This window comes from Biomphalaria glabrata, chromosome 1 (genome assembly GCF_947242115.1).
Source record: "Biomphalaria glabrata chromosome 1, xgBioGlab47.1, whole genome shotgun sequence".
NCBI lineage: Eukaryota > Metazoa > Mollusca > Gastropoda > Planorbidae > Biomphalaria > Biomphalaria glabrata.
This window is the reverse complement of record NC_074711.1, coordinates 40,973,865-40,992,064: the sequence shown is the minus strand read 5'-3', so window position 1 is coordinate 40,992,064 and position 18,200 is coordinate 40,973,865. Positions and strand designations below refer to the sequence as shown.

General features: G+C 38.2%; 1 protein-coding gene across 3 annotated transcripts in view; it reads right to left on the bottom strand.

Moving 5' to 3' along the window:
* The window catches only part of LOC106064278 (secretin receptor-like), a 106,606-nt gene that overhangs the window by 29,416 nt on the left and 58,990 nt on the right, over positions 1-18,200 (bottom strand). For all 3 annotated transcript variants that reach the window (XM_056036921.1, XM_056036929.1, XM_056036914.1), the window contains exons 3-4: positions 9,831-9,941; positions 10-137 (exon numbers count right to left, since the gene is read on the bottom strand). In XM_056036921.1, the coding sequence (XP_055892896.1) occupies positions 10-137; positions 9,831-9,941 (239 nt within the window). The remainder of the gene's footprint in view (positions 1-9; positions 138-9,830; positions 9,942-18,200) is intronic.

The following is an 18,200-nucleotide window of genomic DNA, read 5'->3' as shown; positions in this document are numbered from 1 at the left end:
TGTTGTTACCTCAATCAACTGTGGTATCAAGCGCAATTGTTTAGACTTTATGCATGCAGTAAAGTTCGACCATGGTTGGTCAGTTAATGGATTCACCCACCAGGTGCCATTCTCAGTACATCGTCTGGTAACGAATTCTAAAGGAAAGAAAGGAAATAAAATGTAATTAGTTAAATGATGGCTGTAAGAACAGCGGGTTTCTAAGTCCTAACAGCAGCAATGTTCTAGGTCCTAACAGCAGCGATGTTCTAAGTCCTAACAGCAGCGATGTTCTAGGTCGTAACTGTTGCGATGTTCTGCAGCTTTCTGCTAGATCAAAGGTTCTCAATCGACTGCCTGTGATTTCATAGATATTACTAAGCAGCTAAAAATTAAGCCACTTCATTAAATGTATCTCTTAAATGTCAATCTAAAAATGTTGTCCTCATCCAGGTCATACACTTGGCCAGTCGACCTTGAGTCACAAACTATTTAGAACCACTTTATTTTAGAACAAGTGTAGCCTGTCATAGATTTTTGCACTTGGAATATATGAAAAAAATATCCTTTTACATTCAAACCTTATATCCTTACGATGCCTGATAGACAGATAGATGGATCGATGGATGGATGATCAAATATATTGTAATGTAGATATTACAATTACAATAATCTTTATTTTAATATCATTATCTAGTAACTCATTCTATGGGAACAACTGATTTACTTTATTAACCATGAAAGCAATGTCGTGGTTGTTTGTCTGTCTCCCCGGCTAGGGTGCTGGGCTCCTTTCACCTTTTTTAGAAACTAGAATCCGCCCCTGGTTTTATATTTACAAAAAAATGTATTATGCCGTTTACCATTAGACAACATTACATTTCCTAAGAGCTGTTCAAGACTAGGGAAAACAATTCTACGCCCATTAATTTGAATTATCAGTACCTTTCATGTTTCTATATCATCAATGGATATTGTTATAACCTTAGACCTAAATATATTATATCTAGATTTGATGGCGACTGTCCTTACAGCTTGAAAAGCCATAGACATAATACTATATCTAGACTGGACATGGAGATCTTTTAACACTACAAAAAATGTGAAAATTATTTTAAAAGTTGAAACAAGGTTTTGTTTTGTAAAGTAGTTATAAGTGTTTTTGTTGTTTTTTTTTAACCCTAACCTATGTAACATATAATTTAATTTTTAGATCTAGATCTAGTAATTGAAAACATCAAAAATAAGAGTACTCTTGTCTCATAATTATTATTTTGCAATTTGTATCTACATAGTCTAGAAAGATCTAGGTCATCAATCTATTGAAATCAACATTATTTAATACGATCTAGGATTTTTTGAAACATTAGGTGCGCAATTTTAGAGACTTCGACTGAGAAGAAGGTTGACATTAGAGAGAAGAGAACGAAGTTCCGTCCAAATCTACGACTTAGAGAAGGGGGCTGTACTCAAGGCCAACGGTATTGTGCATGCGTATGTGATGTCCCTTAAATAGAGAGAATAGCGAATGTACTCCATTAAGTTTATTACAATATGATATTTCTCAAATGAAATTGCGTAAGTCGGTATAATTAATCAAAAAGAACTACACCTATTCTAAAGATTTTTTTTTATTACAAACTTCAAAAATACCATTATGGTACCCACTACAGACTCTTAGAAAATAAACGCGGACAAATGAATTGCTCTTAAAAAGGAACAAGAAATAAATGTCAGAACCGGTTCTTCAACCAGACAAAAGTGAAAGTACACAGAACCGGTTCTTCACCCAGACAAAAGTGAAAGTACACAGAACCGGTTCTTCAACCAGACAAAAGTGAAAGTACACAGAACCGTTACTTCAACCAGACAAAAGTGAAAGTACACAGAACCGGTTCTTCACCCAGACAAAAGTGGAAGTACACAGAACCGGTTCTTCAACCAGACAAAAGTGAAAGTACACAGAACCGGTTCTTCAACCAGACAAAAGTGGAAGTACACAGAACCGGTTCTTCAACCAGACAAAAGTGAAAGTACACAGAACCGGTTCTTCAACCAGACAAAAGTGAAAGTACACAGAACCGGTTCTTCAACCAGACAAAAGTGAAAGTACACAGAACCGGTTCTTCAACCAGACAAAAGTGAAAGTACACAGAACCGGTTCTTCAACCAGACAAAAGTGGAAGTACACAGAACCGGTTCTTCAACCAGACAAAAGTGAAAGTACACAGAACCGGTTCTTCACCCAGACAAAAGTGGAAGTACACAGAACCGGTTCTTCAACCAGACAAAAGTGAAAGTACACAGAACCGGTTCTTCAAGCAGACAAAAGTGAAAGTACACAGTATGACGCCATCTGGAAGGAAATGTATCCCAAATGTCATTCAGCGTCGACACCGTAAGAGACAAGCACTGACCTCCATAATTTAAAACCACTCACCAGCGATGTGAAAAGCGTTCAAAGAAATTGACTTTTGGAAATGAAAAATTGTCTCCCTTGTTGAGATCTATCTGCTGAGATTTTATTGTTAAATGTGCAAGAAAAAAATAATTAGGATAATAGATTTTCTGAAAAGTTATTTTGATCTTTTACTAATTAAATCACATGGGATTTCCAAGGTGAGTTGTTTTTTTTATACATTATTTAATTTTTTTAATCAAACAAGGTGAAGAATAAAATTCTGGGATTTCCCTCAGATATTTGTGTATTTTGAGTTGAACTGAGTTCTTCCCTCTCAGACCACAAGTAAGCTAGAGTTCATATATGTGTGTGCGAGTGTGTCTGTGTGTGTAAGAGAGAAAGAAATCTTAAATGAAATTGAAAACATTGCAGGATCGAATTTATTAAACTTTGAAAATTTTCATTGGCTGGAAAGGGCAGAAACAAATAATTAAACATTGAAAGATAGATAGATAGATAGATAGATAGATAGATAGATAGATAGATAGATAGATAGATAGACAGACAGACAGACATTTAATAGATAGATAGATAGAGAGAGAGAGAGAGATTTATTTAAAACTACACTTCTGTTAACTCGGCTAAAGTACTGTTGACAAGTTTGTGTTTGTCTTGTTTTGTTATCCCGTATTATGTCTTTGGTTTGGTTTGTATCTCGTGTTAAGTTGTATATCTTTGTGTTTGGTTTGTATCTCGTGTTAAGTTGTATATCTTTGTGTTTGGTTTGTATCTCGTGTTAAGTGTTGATATCTTTGTGTTTGGTTTGTATCTCGTGTTAAGTTGTATATCTTTGTGTTTGCTTTGTATCTCGTGTTAAGTTGTATATCTTTGTGTTTGCTTTGTATCTCGTGTTAAGTGTTGATATCTTTGTGTTTGGTTTGTATCTCGTGTTAAGTTGTATATCTTTGTGTTTGGTTTGTATCTCGTGTTAAGTTGTATATCTTTGTGTTTGGTTTGTATCTCGTGTTAAGTGTTGATATCTTTGTGTTTGCTTTGTATCTCGTGTTAAGTGTTGATATCTTTGTGTTTGGTTTGTATCTCGTGTTAAGTTGTATATCTTTGTGTTTGGTTTGTATCTCGTGTTAAGTTGTATATCTTTGTGTTTGGTTTGTATCTCGTGTTAAGTGTTGATATCTTTGTGTTTGGTTTGTATCTCGTGTTAAATGTTGATATCTTTGTGTTTGGTTTGTATCTCGTGTTAAGTTGTATATCTTTGTGTTTGGTTTGTATCTCGTGTTAAATGTTAACATCTTTGTGTTTGGTTTGTATCTCGTGTTAAGTGTTGATATCTTTGTGTTTGGTTTGTATCTCGTGTTAAGTGTTGATATCTTTGTGTTTGGTTTGTATCTCGTGTTAAGTGTTGATATCTTTGTGTTTGGTTTGTATCTCGTGTTAAGTGTTGATATCTTTGTGTTTGGTTTGTATCTCGTGTTAAGTTGTATATCTTTGTGTTTGCTTTGTATCTCGTGTTAAGTTGTATATCTTTGTGTTTGCTTTGTATCTCGTGTTAAGTGTTGATATCTTTGTGTTTGGTTTGTATCTCGTGTTAAGTTGTATATCTTTGTGTTTGGTTTGTATCTCGTGTTAAGTTGTATATCTTTGTGTTTGGTTTGTATCTCGTGTTAAGTTGTATATCTTTGTGTTTGGTTTGTATCTCGTGTTAAGTGTTGATATCTTTGTGTTTGGTTTGTATCTCGTGTTAAGTTGTATATCTTTGTGTTTGGTTTGTATCTCGTGTTAAGTTGTATATCTTTGTGTTTGCTTTGTATCTCGTGTTAAGTGTTGATATCTTTGTGTTTGGTTTGTATCTCGTGTTAAGTTGTATATCTTTGTGTTTGGTTTGTATCTCGTGTTAAGTTGTATATCTTTGTGTTTGGTTTGTATCTCGTGTTAAGTTGTATATCTTTGTGTTTGGTTTGTATCTCGTGTTAAATGTTAACATCTTTGTGTTTGGTTTGTATCTCGTGTTAAGTGTTGATATCTTTGTGTTTGGTTTGTATCTCGTGTTAAGTGTTGATATCTTTGTGTTTGGTTTGTATCTCGTGTTAAGTGTTGACATCTTTGTGTTTGGTTTGTATCTCGTGTTCACTTTTATTGACTTGTTTACATTCTCTTGTTGCACAACATGACGCCGAGGAAGAGGAAGTGCACATTGGGAATGCTGGGAAGAATGACAGACGGACAGACTCTACATCCTTTGAGCACGCGATGCAGCTTAGACTCTTCTCTTCAAAGGCCATGTCTGTCCCATGGCCAGATTTTTTGACTTAGTATTTAAGCTATGAAAGTCAGATGGACCGGTCTTGGTTGAGCCAGGAGTTGACATTTCACGCCTGACTGGCCATGACTTTATTTGAAAGTAAAAGAGAAGGGTGGGGGTGGGGACTTTCTATTAAGGTTAATGGCTTTACTTTTAATGAGATGAGTGTTGGCTGCAGACGATTATGGCTGTCCCGATGTAGTTCGTTTCCGTTTCCTGGATGGCTGCACTTAACGTTATCCCCTACGTTTGGTCCTGAGATTCTGATGAAGTATTTATCAAGGGCTCTGGTGAAGTAGTTTCGTAGATAGGATTATCCTCGCACTAATTGTCTGCTGGCTTTTTAAAAAAAACATCTATTTCTGGATCTCAATGTATGTATGTATGTATGTATGTATGTATGTATGTATGTATGTATGTATGTATGTAAGTTTGTATGTATATGTGTATATATATATATATATATATATATATATATATATATATATATATATATATATATATATATATATATACATATTTACTTACACACACATACATATATATATATATATATATATATATATATATATATATATACATAGTTCGTCCATCGTAGTTTGATAATGACCACTTTTGTCATTCAGGAGGCTGAGGGTTTTGCACTGGGGTTTTGTGCGTCCTCATGTTGTTGGTGAAACCTACGTGAGACCGGAATGTTCAGCTGCACACTGGGCATGTTATTTTAGCTGGAGCTAGTGTCATTGGCCTTGCATTTCTTCTGCAAGCGCTGTTCTCTTTTCCTCAGCAATTTGTGCGCCAGTTTTTACAGCGCGACGCCATGATGCTCTGTCATGTGCTTCTGTTTCCCAGGTGGCTGGGCTTATGCTGAACGCCTTCAGAGAAACTTTGAGGGTGTCCCTGAAGTGCTTTCTTTGTCCTCCTTGTGAGCGCTTTCCCTCCCTTAATTGGCCATACAGGAGTCGTTTAGGGATGCGGCGATCTTCCATTTTGGAGACTTGTCCTGCCCATCGCAGTTGGGAGTGCATCAGGATTCTGTGGATGCTTTGCAGATCCGATCTTCGAAGGTCTTCAGTATCTGGTATTTTGTCTTGCCATTTGACATTCAGAATTTTTCTTAGACAGGCCATGTAGAAGTGGTTTAGTTTTTTCTGTAGACAGTCCACGTTTCTGAGGCATAGAGCTATGTAGGGAGTATGACAGCTCGATAGACCCCTAGCTTAATGTTCGATGTGATGCCTCGTATGTTCCAGACATTTTTAGACAGTCTGCCATAGGATGCATTGGCCTTGGCGATACGCAGGCCGATTTCGTTATCGATCCTTCCGTTTCTGGAGAGTGTGCTGCATTTATATCATGTCCATTTATCTTAATGCTTGGATCCGAGTAGGCTTTGCCTAGAGCAGGCAAATATGAGACTACAATCTTTTTTGTGTTAATAGTAAGGCCAAAGTCTGAACACGTTCTTGAAAAGTCACTGACGTTGCTCTGCAGATCATTTTCAGAGCAGACATTTTTGAAAGACCACAAAGACAGACTGCACTAGAAGCCAGGCAGCTCCACCGATACAATATAGACATAGCAGCACTGAGTGAGACTCGTCTTGCAGACGAAGATGAACTCTTCGAAAGAGGATGTGGATATACTTTCTTCTGGAGCGGTAGAAGCACTGAAGTACGATCGAATCTGGAGTCGGCTTTGCCTTAAAAAAATCATTAGCATCCAAACTAGCCGGGCCTCCTAAAGGAATTAGTGACAGGCTCATGACCCTAAAGCTGCCTTTACAAAACGGAAAGAATCACATTTTCAATGTTAGCTGTTACGTACCCACCATGACCAACCCAGATGAAGTCAAAGCAAAGTTCTATGAAGAATTAAACTCCTCCATACTTGATATACCAAAAACAGATACGCTACTCGTTCTCGGTGACTTCAACGCAAGAGTCGGCTCCAACCATCACATCTGGAAAGAATTTTTAGGAAAATTGAAGATAGCTCAGTGCAACAGCAACGGACTATTACTACTACAAACCTGTGCTGAACACAAGCTGCTTCTATCAAATACAATATTCAGTCTCCCAACGAGAAAGCGAACTTCCTTGATGCATAGCCGCTTAAGACACTGTCACCTTATAGACTACGTCATCACCAGACAATCTGACCGTCAAGACATACGTGTCACCAAATCTAGCTGTGGTGCAGAATGTGGAACAGACCACCGACTTATCATCACAAAACTAAACACCCGAATACAACCAAAGAGACGTCCGCAGAAATCTAAACACCTAAAAAGGCTAAACACGGCCAGACTAGCAGATGACAAAATTGAAAAGTCGATTACAGACCCGATAGAGAATTGCCTTAAGTCCACCTCTCTAGCTGAATCAAATGTAGATAAAAGCTGGGAATGTTTCAAAGAGGCTATTCATAGCAAAGCATTAAGCATACTTGGACCTATGGAGAGAAAGCATCATGACTGATTTGATGAAAACAGTACTGAGATCAGAAAACTATTAGATGAAAAGCACAAGCCCCATTAATTGTAACAGAACAACCCAAATTCCCAGTCCACTAAAGATGCATTCACAAACATCCGCAAAAATGTGCAAAAACAGTTACGCCAAATGCAAGATACCTGGCTAAGCAAGAAACTGGAAACAATACAGGAATTTGCTGACAAGCATGACATGAAGAATCAATTCCATGCCATAAACGAGGTCTATGGACCCACAAAGTTAGGCTCATCCCCTCTACTAAATGCTGATGGAACAATCCTATGGACAGATAAGGAAGAAATCCTAAAACGCAGGGCCGAGCACTTTGAAAAGTTATTCAATACACCTTACATTATAAATGAAGCGGCCATAGACAGGCTACAGCAAGTACCAATAAATGTAAAAATGGATGATCCCCCAAACACTAAAGGAAACCGATCTTGCCATTCAACAGCTCGCAAGCGGAAAGGCCCTAGGAGCTGACTCCATTCCCCCAGAGGTCTAAAAAAGGTGGATTAGCCCTGATTGAAAGACTTCATGAGCTGTTCTTAATTATGTGGAAACAAGAGTCAATCCCACAAGACTTTAAAGATCCCACAATTGTCCATCTATACAAGTGAAAAGGAAACATCCAAATCTGCGACAGAGGACTATCTCTTCTCTCTATTGCTGGGAACATTCTCGCAGCCATCTTACTAAATCGGCTCATGCAACACCTAGAGCATGGTCTACTGCCAGAAAACCAATGCGGCTTCAGAAAGGCGAGTGGAACCATTGAAATTATCTTTGCGGCAAGGCAGCTCCAGGAAAATGTCAAAAACAAAATGCTGACCTCTTCTCAAAATATGTCGACCTTTCAAAGTATTCGACACTGTTAGCAGAGAAGACTCTGGAAGATTATGTCAAAGTATGGCTGTCCACAATAATTCAAATCCATGGTGAGACAATTTCATCATTGAAGGCTCGTGTCCAAGAACGTGGAGAACCATCAGAGCAAGTATCAATGGAGGTTAAAAAAAGGCTGTGTTCTAGCACCCTCACTGTTCAGTATTATGTTCGCTACTATGCTGAACGATGCATTCACAAATAGAGAAAACAACGGGATAAATATAACATACAGATTTGATGTGTTGTGTGTGTCTGTATGTATTTATGTATGTATTATGTAGGTATGTGTGTATGTATGTCTCTCTTTGTTCTTTGCTAATTTCTCTGTTTCTCTTTTTCTTCTTTTTATGACTTTTTTTTAATGGCGAGCGTTCTCTCAGTCTTTTAGTTTATATTTTAATGCTCCTCCCTCTCTCTCTCTCTCTCTCTCTCTCTCTCTCTCTGTCTCTGTCTCTCTCTCTCTGTCTCTCTCTCTCTGTCTCTCTCTCTCTGTCTCTCTCTCTCTGTCTCTGTCTCTCTGTCTCTCTCTGTCTCTCTCTCTCTGTCTCTCTCTCTCTCTCTCTCTGTCCCTCTTTCTGTCTCTCTGCCTCTCTCTCTCTCTGTCTCACTCTCTCTCTCTCTCTGCCTCTCTCTCTGTCTGTCTGTCTCTCTCTCTCTCTGTCTCTCTGTCTCTCTCTGTCTCCCTCTCTCTCTCTCTCTCTCTCTGTCTCTCTCTCTGTCTCTCTGTCTCTCTTTGTCTCTCTCTCTCTCTGTCTCTCTGTCTCTCTTTGTCTCTCTCTCTCTCTGTCTCTCTGTCTCTCTCTGTCTCTCTCTCTCTCTGTCTCTCTCTCTGTCTCTCTCTCTGTGTCTCTCTCTCTGTCTGTCTCTCTCTCTCTCTGTCTCTCTCTCTCTCTGTCTCTCTCTGTCTCTCTCTCTCTGTCTCTCTGTCTCTCTCTCTCTGTCTCTCTCTGTCTCTCTCTCTGTGTCTCTCTCTCTGTCTGTCTCTCTCTCTGTCTCTCTCTGTCTCTCTCTCTCTCTCTCTGTCTATCTCTCTCTCTGTCTCTCTCTGTCTCTCTCTGTCTCTCTCTGTCTCTCTCTCTCTCTCTCTGTCTATCTCTCTCTCTCTCTGTCTCTCTCTCTCTGTCTCTCTCTCTCTCTGTCTGTCTCTCTCTCTCTCGATCATATATATATATATATATATATATGATAGGATATAGAAGCAGCAGATATGTGCAAAATATGAATCATTTCAACCACTTAACTTTCTCCAAAAGATTCAGGACATGATTTATTGAACTTGGTAGTAACGATTTGTGTAGACATGACTGTCAATATTTATCAAATTTACAATACAACTTTCTTTATGTCACAAATGTCAAATGTTAGTGTTAAAGAAGTTACAATGTTACACTTAGAATATAGTAGTCTTACAATGTCACTAATGTCAAATGTTAGTGTTCAAGATCTTACAATGTCACAAATGTCAAATGTTAGTGTTCAAGAAGTTACAATGTTACAGTTGGAGACGTTTGGTTCATCAGCTCTTATGTCCAACGACCTTGAGGTCAATGCAATCACTGACCGTCTTTAATTTCTCTGATACGAGCTAATCATCTCAATTAGGCTCATCACCGACATCATCCTGTAGCAAAACTACAAGTGACAGAAAGCATGAGTCTATCACATCAGCAGTAGAGCGTTCAACCTTCATTCACTGCCTGAATTGACCAGTGCAATCGATCGATAATTTGAGGATCCTAAATCTTACCTCTTTGGTCAAACCTTTCGATGTAGTGAGGACAGGGCTGGGATGCTAGGTGTCCGGCCGGGGTATCTGACCAGCAGACAATGTTATCCCATGTTCGGTTGCAGAATTTTCCTGAAACGATAAACAAAGCAATCCAATATTTTAAATTGCAATACTAAATTTAAAAAAAACCTTTAGCTCAAGGCTAATGCCAACCTCACTTCAAAACTATCCTTAAACTATCACTAAACCTAATCTAGGCTCAAAGCTTTGAGACAGTTCTTAAACAAAACCATAATTATGGCGTAATGTCCACTTACCTAGTTAAGATTGGACCTGATTTTTAAAATCGTACATTAAGTATATTCAAAACAGCTTTTATTTCCCATAAACAAATGATTTTGATGATGGCAAATAAAGAAATTGATTTCTAGAGTGATTGACTTTATTATCTGAATTGTGCTCTCCCCTGTCTTTCTTCACTCGTGAGATCTAACGGCTTGGGGTCTTTCCAAATTCTCACTAAGAAACCACAAGTTGTGAGACAGATAATACTGTATAAACGTGTTTAGGAGATGGAGACAGATAGATAGATAGATAGTTAGATAGATAGATAGATAGAATACACAATTCAGTTGAACCACCAACCATCACTTTATTTTCACAGTCGCTACCTATTCCTGCTATTCCCACCCACACCTCATTTGCATACTAACAGCTAAAAAACGAGCTGTCGAAACATTTTGTGTTTAGAAAGTTTTCATTACAATTGTACTCTTACAGTCGCTCTCTCCTTTCTTGCGGCCTGTTCATTGTGTACTTTTATACTTAGGAGGGTGGTTAGAGTATGGCCCCCACGTTAAGTTTGGTACGCGAGGAGTGTCAATGTATGGTCTGCAAATTAATAGAAGATAAAGATTTTTGATCTCAGAAAGTGTGCGCTACTCCATGCAAACCTATCACAGCAATAGGAAATCGTACTGGAGATAAAAGGAAAGCATTCAATTTTGTTTTCAAACAGTTTCATTTAGGGCATTTCGAATGCCTATTATCTCATTTAAAAGAATATTTCTTTACTCGAATATATGTTGGGTGAATGAACCGCAATCCAGACTGTGAGTGATCTTATATCTAATAGTTATATCAAGTATTGAAGTAATCTTCTACATTCTACATTTTATTACTACAACACCACATATTCATATTGATCCATTTTTTTCCTGTTTTATTCATTTCTTTATTTCAGCCAATCTGTTTATGTATACATTCTTGGATAATGTTGAATAATACTTTCATAGAACTATAGAAAATTAAAATTGGTTTATTTATTTTTTTATATTTTTCTACAGATTCTACTTTCACTTGCACTAACACACAAGACAAACAGGTGAACGCATCCACGTCCAGACTATATAGGCTACAACTGTTGAGCGGTCAAGGTTATGGAGAAATTGTATATAGTTCAGGATCATTTACACTGTTCATTTATAATATACCTGCTGGAGTTCATCATTTATAAATTAATAGTCGCAGATATAGAAGCATAAGCGAGTGGTCAAAACAAGATCAGTTTTACATGTTCTTTTTTGTTTCCAGTAGAAGAAATTACATTTCCAAAAACACATCAGACAAAAACGCAAGTTCCCGGTTTACACAACAGTCAAGGTAAACATTGTTCAGATACTGTCCAAACTTGACGATCACGTGGTTGTCCATTGTCCGCTGTCGTAGACACATGTACGTATACGAACGAGGTTCTTGATATTTGGATTCTTTCGGTAGGATCTGTCTTTATTTCCTTCGAAGCCCAAATGTTCCATGAATTGTAAATGTTTTTGATGATGCGTTTACCAGCTGACAAGCTTGAATTCCTATTGCTACTGTTTTTATGTAGCACAAAGTGGGCTGGGCTAATCAACGCATAAAATGTCCCTGCACATCACTCAGTCATTAAGTTCCACACCGTTATATTTGTTTATTTTGGTATAAAGGCTGAAATAGATTAACCAGGAATAAGTAAGATTTAAAAAAATTGTAATGAAAAGTTTCTTTTTAGTGTTGATTTCAATTTATCAAACAGACAAGAGAAATTATAAATTAAAAAATCACGAGACATTTTTTCAATGTCGTTGCATGTTGATGTTATTAATGAAATGATAAAAGCGAAATACATTCACGTGAATTTGTAATGCATGTTAAGTCCATCGTTTTCTTATAAATACTCACTCAAGCTGGGTGGACCTAATGATATCTTAACGTTGGTCTTTGAAGTCTCAGTTACATTCTAGTTTTAACGTTCATCTGTACAGTCGGTCAGACACTGCTCTTCATGTTGCTGGGTAGATAGTTTCTGCCACGCCGTTATTACTTTTGTAAAGTCTTGAACGTTGTTCTACCCGGGCATGCTACCCTGCCTCACAATGCGCCCGGGTGGAAACGATCGTAGGAGGAAACGATTAGGCTAAAGGGTAGCAAAACAAGACTCCCGTGGGGGTGCCTAAGGAGGTGCGAGAGCATCCTCATTGCACTGCGCGGAGTTGTTAAAAAGCTCCCACAACCTTGTCACAATCCAGGCGCTGTTCCTCAAGGGGCCGTTACATAATAAATGGCGTGTCCCGCATGGTTAGCCTGGTATAAAAAAGAAAAATGGCGGGGGTCTTAGTAGATCTATACGCGGCCACTAGCCGCGAGTCTGACCCACCCGCCAGACAAAACAGTGTGCACTGTTTTCATACAGGCCGGTGAGAGGGAGCTCTTGTACACTTTTGCTGACCTAGAGTTCCAAGAGCCGAAGGCTCAACTCTACTTGACAGTTTCAAGAAGAGTAAGAAGAGCGTGGTTCTTACATAATCTGTTGCACTGAGTGTTGGCTTTATTACATCCTTCTTATAGGCTCATTTACATTTGTCTGAAGCTGTTACTCTAAAGCTCTAAAACAAATATTTTTACTGTGTCGTTAGGTCTTAATATGCAGAGACAAAAATGTTAAAACTATAGAATGAACTACGAGTGTATTGGAAGTAGTTCCATTTTAAGGACTACTGCCTTTCTTGTAAATATACCATAGGACTCTACAAATTAATGTTATTGTTTGTTGGTTTGTAATTATGTTTTTTTTGAGAATTGAAAACAATTAATATTCCTAATATTATAATTTATAATTTATTTATTTGTAATTTTGTGTACCACAAGTTAAATAAAATGGTTGCATAAAAAAAATATTTTTTTAGCCTTGCTTTCGTGTCTTCGGGAGTATTAGACTAAATTAGAGTATACTATTGATAACTGTGACGTCGCTATTACGAAGTGTCGGATGTATATATATAGTTCGTCCATCGTGGTTCGATGATGACCACTTTGTCATCCAGAGGGCTGAGGGCTTTGCACTGGGGTTTTATGCCTCCTCATGTGGCTGGTGAGACCTATGTGAGCCCGGAATGTTCGGCCGCACACTGGGCAGGTTATTCCAGCTGGGGCTAGTGTCGTTTCTCTTGCTTTTCTTTTATGGCGTTTTTCTTCTGCAAGCGTTGTTCTTTTTTCCTCAGCAACCTGTGCGCCAGTTTTCACAGCGCGACGCCATGATGCTCTGTCAAGTGCCTCTGTCTCCCAGGTGCCAGGGTCTATGTTGAACGCCTTCAGAGAAGCTTTGAGGGTGTCCCTGAAGCGCTTTCTTTGCCCACCTTGCGAGCGCTTTCCTTCGCTTAATTGGCCATACACCCCAAGTGTCGGATGAAGACTGCACCGAATGACAAAGACCCTAGTGATGCCTCTGCTTGATAATCCGCTGACCAGCAATAGAGTAGTACTGTACAGAAAATAGCATCAATTTAGGAAGGTAATTCATCCGTACATTGACAGTCTCTCTACCTAAGGAATACCCAGTGTAGCTACTGTGTTAGTTCTGATCATCTTTCCTTATAAGCGTTGATCACTTCCGGTCTCTTGTTGTCGAAGCTGAGGGTGGGGGTGGGGCAGAAGATTTAAAAAAAAATATGCACCGTATTGATCAGGGCTACCCTGAAACGTTTATTTCTGTACCACTTTGAGTAATCGATAGGTCAGGTCTGACCCTAGACTTAGTAGCGGTAAACATGGTATCAGCATGCAGCGAGCTACCAACACTGACAGCGCTTTGTTGTTATATAAAGTGCCAAGAGGAAGAACTACACATGAGATCAAGAAAAACGGATTTTTTAATATTTTTTTAAATTACATTTCTTGATCGTCTCTACTTGGCGTCTAGCGAAGAAATATTTCAATCCATTATGTCTCCATGTGCTTTGTGCCTTCAAGCCGTTATGCCTTCCTTATGCCTCTATAGCTTTATGCCTCCTTGGCCTTATGCCCATGCCCATACGCTCTTCCCTTGTGTCTCCATATGTTGTTTTTTTTCTAAGCCCTTATTGCTAACGCCCTTGTGTCTCCGTTACGCCTCCACGTATCTCTATGGCCTTATTCCCCAAGTGTGTATATATCCATGCCTTTTTTATATGCCCTTACGTTTGTATGCTTTATGTTTGTATGCCCTTATGTTTATATGCCTTTTTGTTTGTATGCCCTTATGTTTGTATGCCCTTATGTTTGTATGCCCTTATGTTTGTATGTCCTTAAGTTTGTATGCCCTTATGTTTGTATGCATTTATGTTTGTATGCCTTTATGTTTGTATGCATTTTCGTTTGTATGCCCTTATGTTTGTATGCCTTTATGTTTATATTCCCCTATGTTTGTATGCCCTTATGTTTGTATGCCTTTATGTTTGTATGCCTTTATGTTTATATTTCCCTATGTTTCTATGCCCTTATGTTTGTATGCCTTTATGTTTGTATGCCCTTATGTTTTTATGCCTTTTTGTTTTTATGCCTTTTTGTTTATATGCCCTTATGTTTGTATGCCCTTATGTTTGTATGCCTTTATGTTTGTATGTCTTTATGTTTCTATTCCACTATGTTTGTATGCCCTTATGTTTGTGTGCCTTTTTGTTTGTATGCCCTTATGTTTGCATGCCTTTATGTTTTTGTGCCTTTTTGTTTGTATGCCCTTATGTTTGTATGCCCTTATGTTTGTATGCCCTTATGTTTGTATGCCTTTATGTTTGTATGTCTTTATGTTTCTATTCCCCTATGTTTGTATGAGCTTATGTTTGTATGCCTTTATGTTTGTATGCCCTTATGTTTGTATGCCCTTATGTTTTTGTGCCTTTTTGTTTGTATGCCCTTATGTTTGTATGCCCTTATGTTTGTATGCCCTTATGTTTGTATGCCTTTATGTTTCTATTCCCCTATGTTTGTATGCCCTTATGTTTGTATGCCTTTTGTTTGTATGCCCTTATGTTTGCATGCCTTTATGTTTGTATGTCCTTATGTTAATATGCCCTTATGTTTGTATGCCCTTATGTTTGTATGCCCTTATGTTTGTATGTCTTTTTGTTTGTATGCTTTATGTTTGTATGCCCTTATGTTTGCATGCCCTTATGTTAGTATGCCTTTTTGTTTGTATGCTTTATGTTTGTATGCCCTTATGTTTGCATGTCCTTATGTTTGTATGCCTTTATGTTTCTATTCCCCTATGTTTGTATGCCCTTATGTTTGTATGCGTTTATGTTTCTATTCCCCTATGTTTGTATGAGCTTATGTTTTTATGCCTTTTTGTTTATATGCCCTTATGTTTGTATGCCCTTATGTTTGTATGCCTTTATGTTTGTATGTCTTTATGTTTCTATTCCACTATGTTTGTATGCCCTTATGTTTGTGTGCCTTTTTGTTTGTATGCCCTTATGTTTGCATGCCTTTATGTTTTTGTGCCTTTTTGTTTGTATGCCCTTATGTTTGTATGCCCTTATGTTTGCATGCCCTTATGTTTGTATGCCTTTTTGTTTGTATGCTTTATGTTTGTATGCCCTTATGTTTGCGTGCCCTTATGTTTGTATGTCCTTATGTTTGTATGCCTTTTTCTTTGTATGCCTTTTTCTTTGTATGCCCTTATGTTTGCATGCCCTTATGTTTGTATGCCCTTATGTTTGTTTGCCTTTTTGTTTGTATGCCTTTATGTTTCTATTCCCCTATGTTTGTATGAGCTTATGTTTGTATGCCTTTATGTTTGTATGCCTTTATGTTTTTGTGCCTTTTTGTTTGTATGCCCTTATGTTTGTATGCCCTTATGTTTGTATGCCCTTATGTTTGTATGCCTTTATGTTTCTATTCCCCTATGTTTGTATGCCCTTATGTTTGTATGCCTTTTGTTTGTATGCCCTTATGTTTGCATGCCTTTATGTTTGTATGCCCTTATGTTAGTATGCCCTTATGTTTGTATGCCTTTTTGTTTGTATGCTTTATGTTTGTATGCCCTTATGTTTGCATGCCCTTATGTTTGTATGCCCTTATGTTTGTTTGCCTTTTTGTTTGTATGCTTTATGTTTGTATGCCTTTATGTTTGTATGCCTTTATGTTTGTATGCTCTTATGTTTGTATGCCCTTATGTTTGTATTACTTTTTGTTTGTATGCTTTTTGTTTGTATGCCCTTATGACTTCTTGCCATTATGTCTCCAAGACCTTACACATCCATGAGCGGGGGGAGGGGGGATTCTAAAGGTCAAGACATGTTTGGCTGTAGCCTGCACTTATTTCTCTGTTTACGCTCTCCAAGCTGCTAATGTCAGTGTCTTCTATTCTAGGATTATTTCACGTAAGTGCACTGTTGGAGCTTTTTCTATGACATTTCAAGAAGCCAGCCATTACCATCTTCTCAACCTTCTTTCATACTATGCTATTTCTTTAATGTAGAGTGAAGGGGAAGGGGGAATATTCCTCACTCTTTATGTTTAGAATTAATTGGAGGATACTCCGCCTAGAGACTTTCCGGTGACGGCAAATTCTCGCAATAAATGCAAATGCAGTAGAGGCTTTTAGCATCCTCGAAAGAGTTGAAATCATCCTCACAAATTACAGAGAAGTCAGACAAAGTACAACATGATTATTCCTTTCCCTCGTCAAAAAGATTGCGCCAAAGCTTGCTCTCAACCCACTCAGAAGTATTCTTCGCTGCAGATAAATGGATCTCTTAAGGCATTGGTCTTCGATTACAAGGATGAGGGCTGTATTTTATATGGTTATATGGATCTCTTAAGGTATTGGTCTTCGATTACGAGGATGAGGGCTGTATTTTATATGGCTATATGGATCTCTTAAGGCATTGGTCTTCGATTACGAGGAAGAAGGCTGTATTTTATATGGCTATATGGATCTCTTAAGGCATTGGTCTTCGATTACAAGGATGAGGGCTGTATTTTATATGGCTATATGGATCTCTTAAGGCATTGGTCTTCGATTACGAGGATGAGGGCTGTATTTTATATGGCTATATGGATCTCTTAAGGCATTGGTCTTCGATTACGAGGATGAGGGCTGTATTTTATATGGCTATATGGATCTCTTAAGGCATTGGTCTTCGATTACAAGGATGAGGGCTGTATTTTATATGGCTATATGGATCTCTTAAGGCATTGGTCTTCGATTACGAGGATGAGGGCTGTATTTTATATGGCTATAGGGATCTCTTAAGGCATAGGTCTTCGATTACAAGGATGAGGGCTGTATTTTATATGGCTATATGGATCTCTTAAGGCATTGGTCTTCGATTACGAGGATGAGGGTTGTATTTTATATGGTTATATGGATCTCTTAAGGCATTGGTCTTCGATTACGAGGATGAGGGCTGTATTTTATATGGTTATATGGATCTCTTAAGGTATAGGTCTTCGATTACAAGGATGAGGGTTGTATTTTATATGGCTATATGGATCTCTTAAGGTATTGGTCTTCGATTACGAGGATGAGGGCTGTATTTTATATGGCTATATGGATCTCTTAAGGTATTGGTCTTCGATTACAAGGATGAGGGCTGTATTTATATGGCTATATGGATCTCTTAAGGCATTGGTCTTCGATTACAAGGATGAGGGCTGTATTTTATATGGCTATATGGATCTCTTTATTCAAATAAATAACGAGATTATGCTACATTGAAAGCCCTTCCCCCCCCCCCCTCCAAATAAAGGCGTAGATCTTTGAATATTAAACTTTAAGCTTTTAATTTTTTTTTCATTTACAAGTAATCAGTGGTCAAAAGCTGGAGCGGACTGGCCTTATCAGTATTTGGGCTAATGCCCTTTAGGCCGGCACCCAAAGTGCCGGTAAGGCCACCTTATTGAATAATGTGTTTAGGTTTGCAAGGACGCCATCAGATAGCATGCAGTTTGTGAGCCCGGGTGTGTGGCCCGATTTTGATAGCCAGTCCACCCCAGTGCTGCTGATGGTCGTAGACTTATAGCAACAAACATCTGGGAGACAACTAAACCGCTGTAGGCGTATAATATTGTTATGACTCTACATTG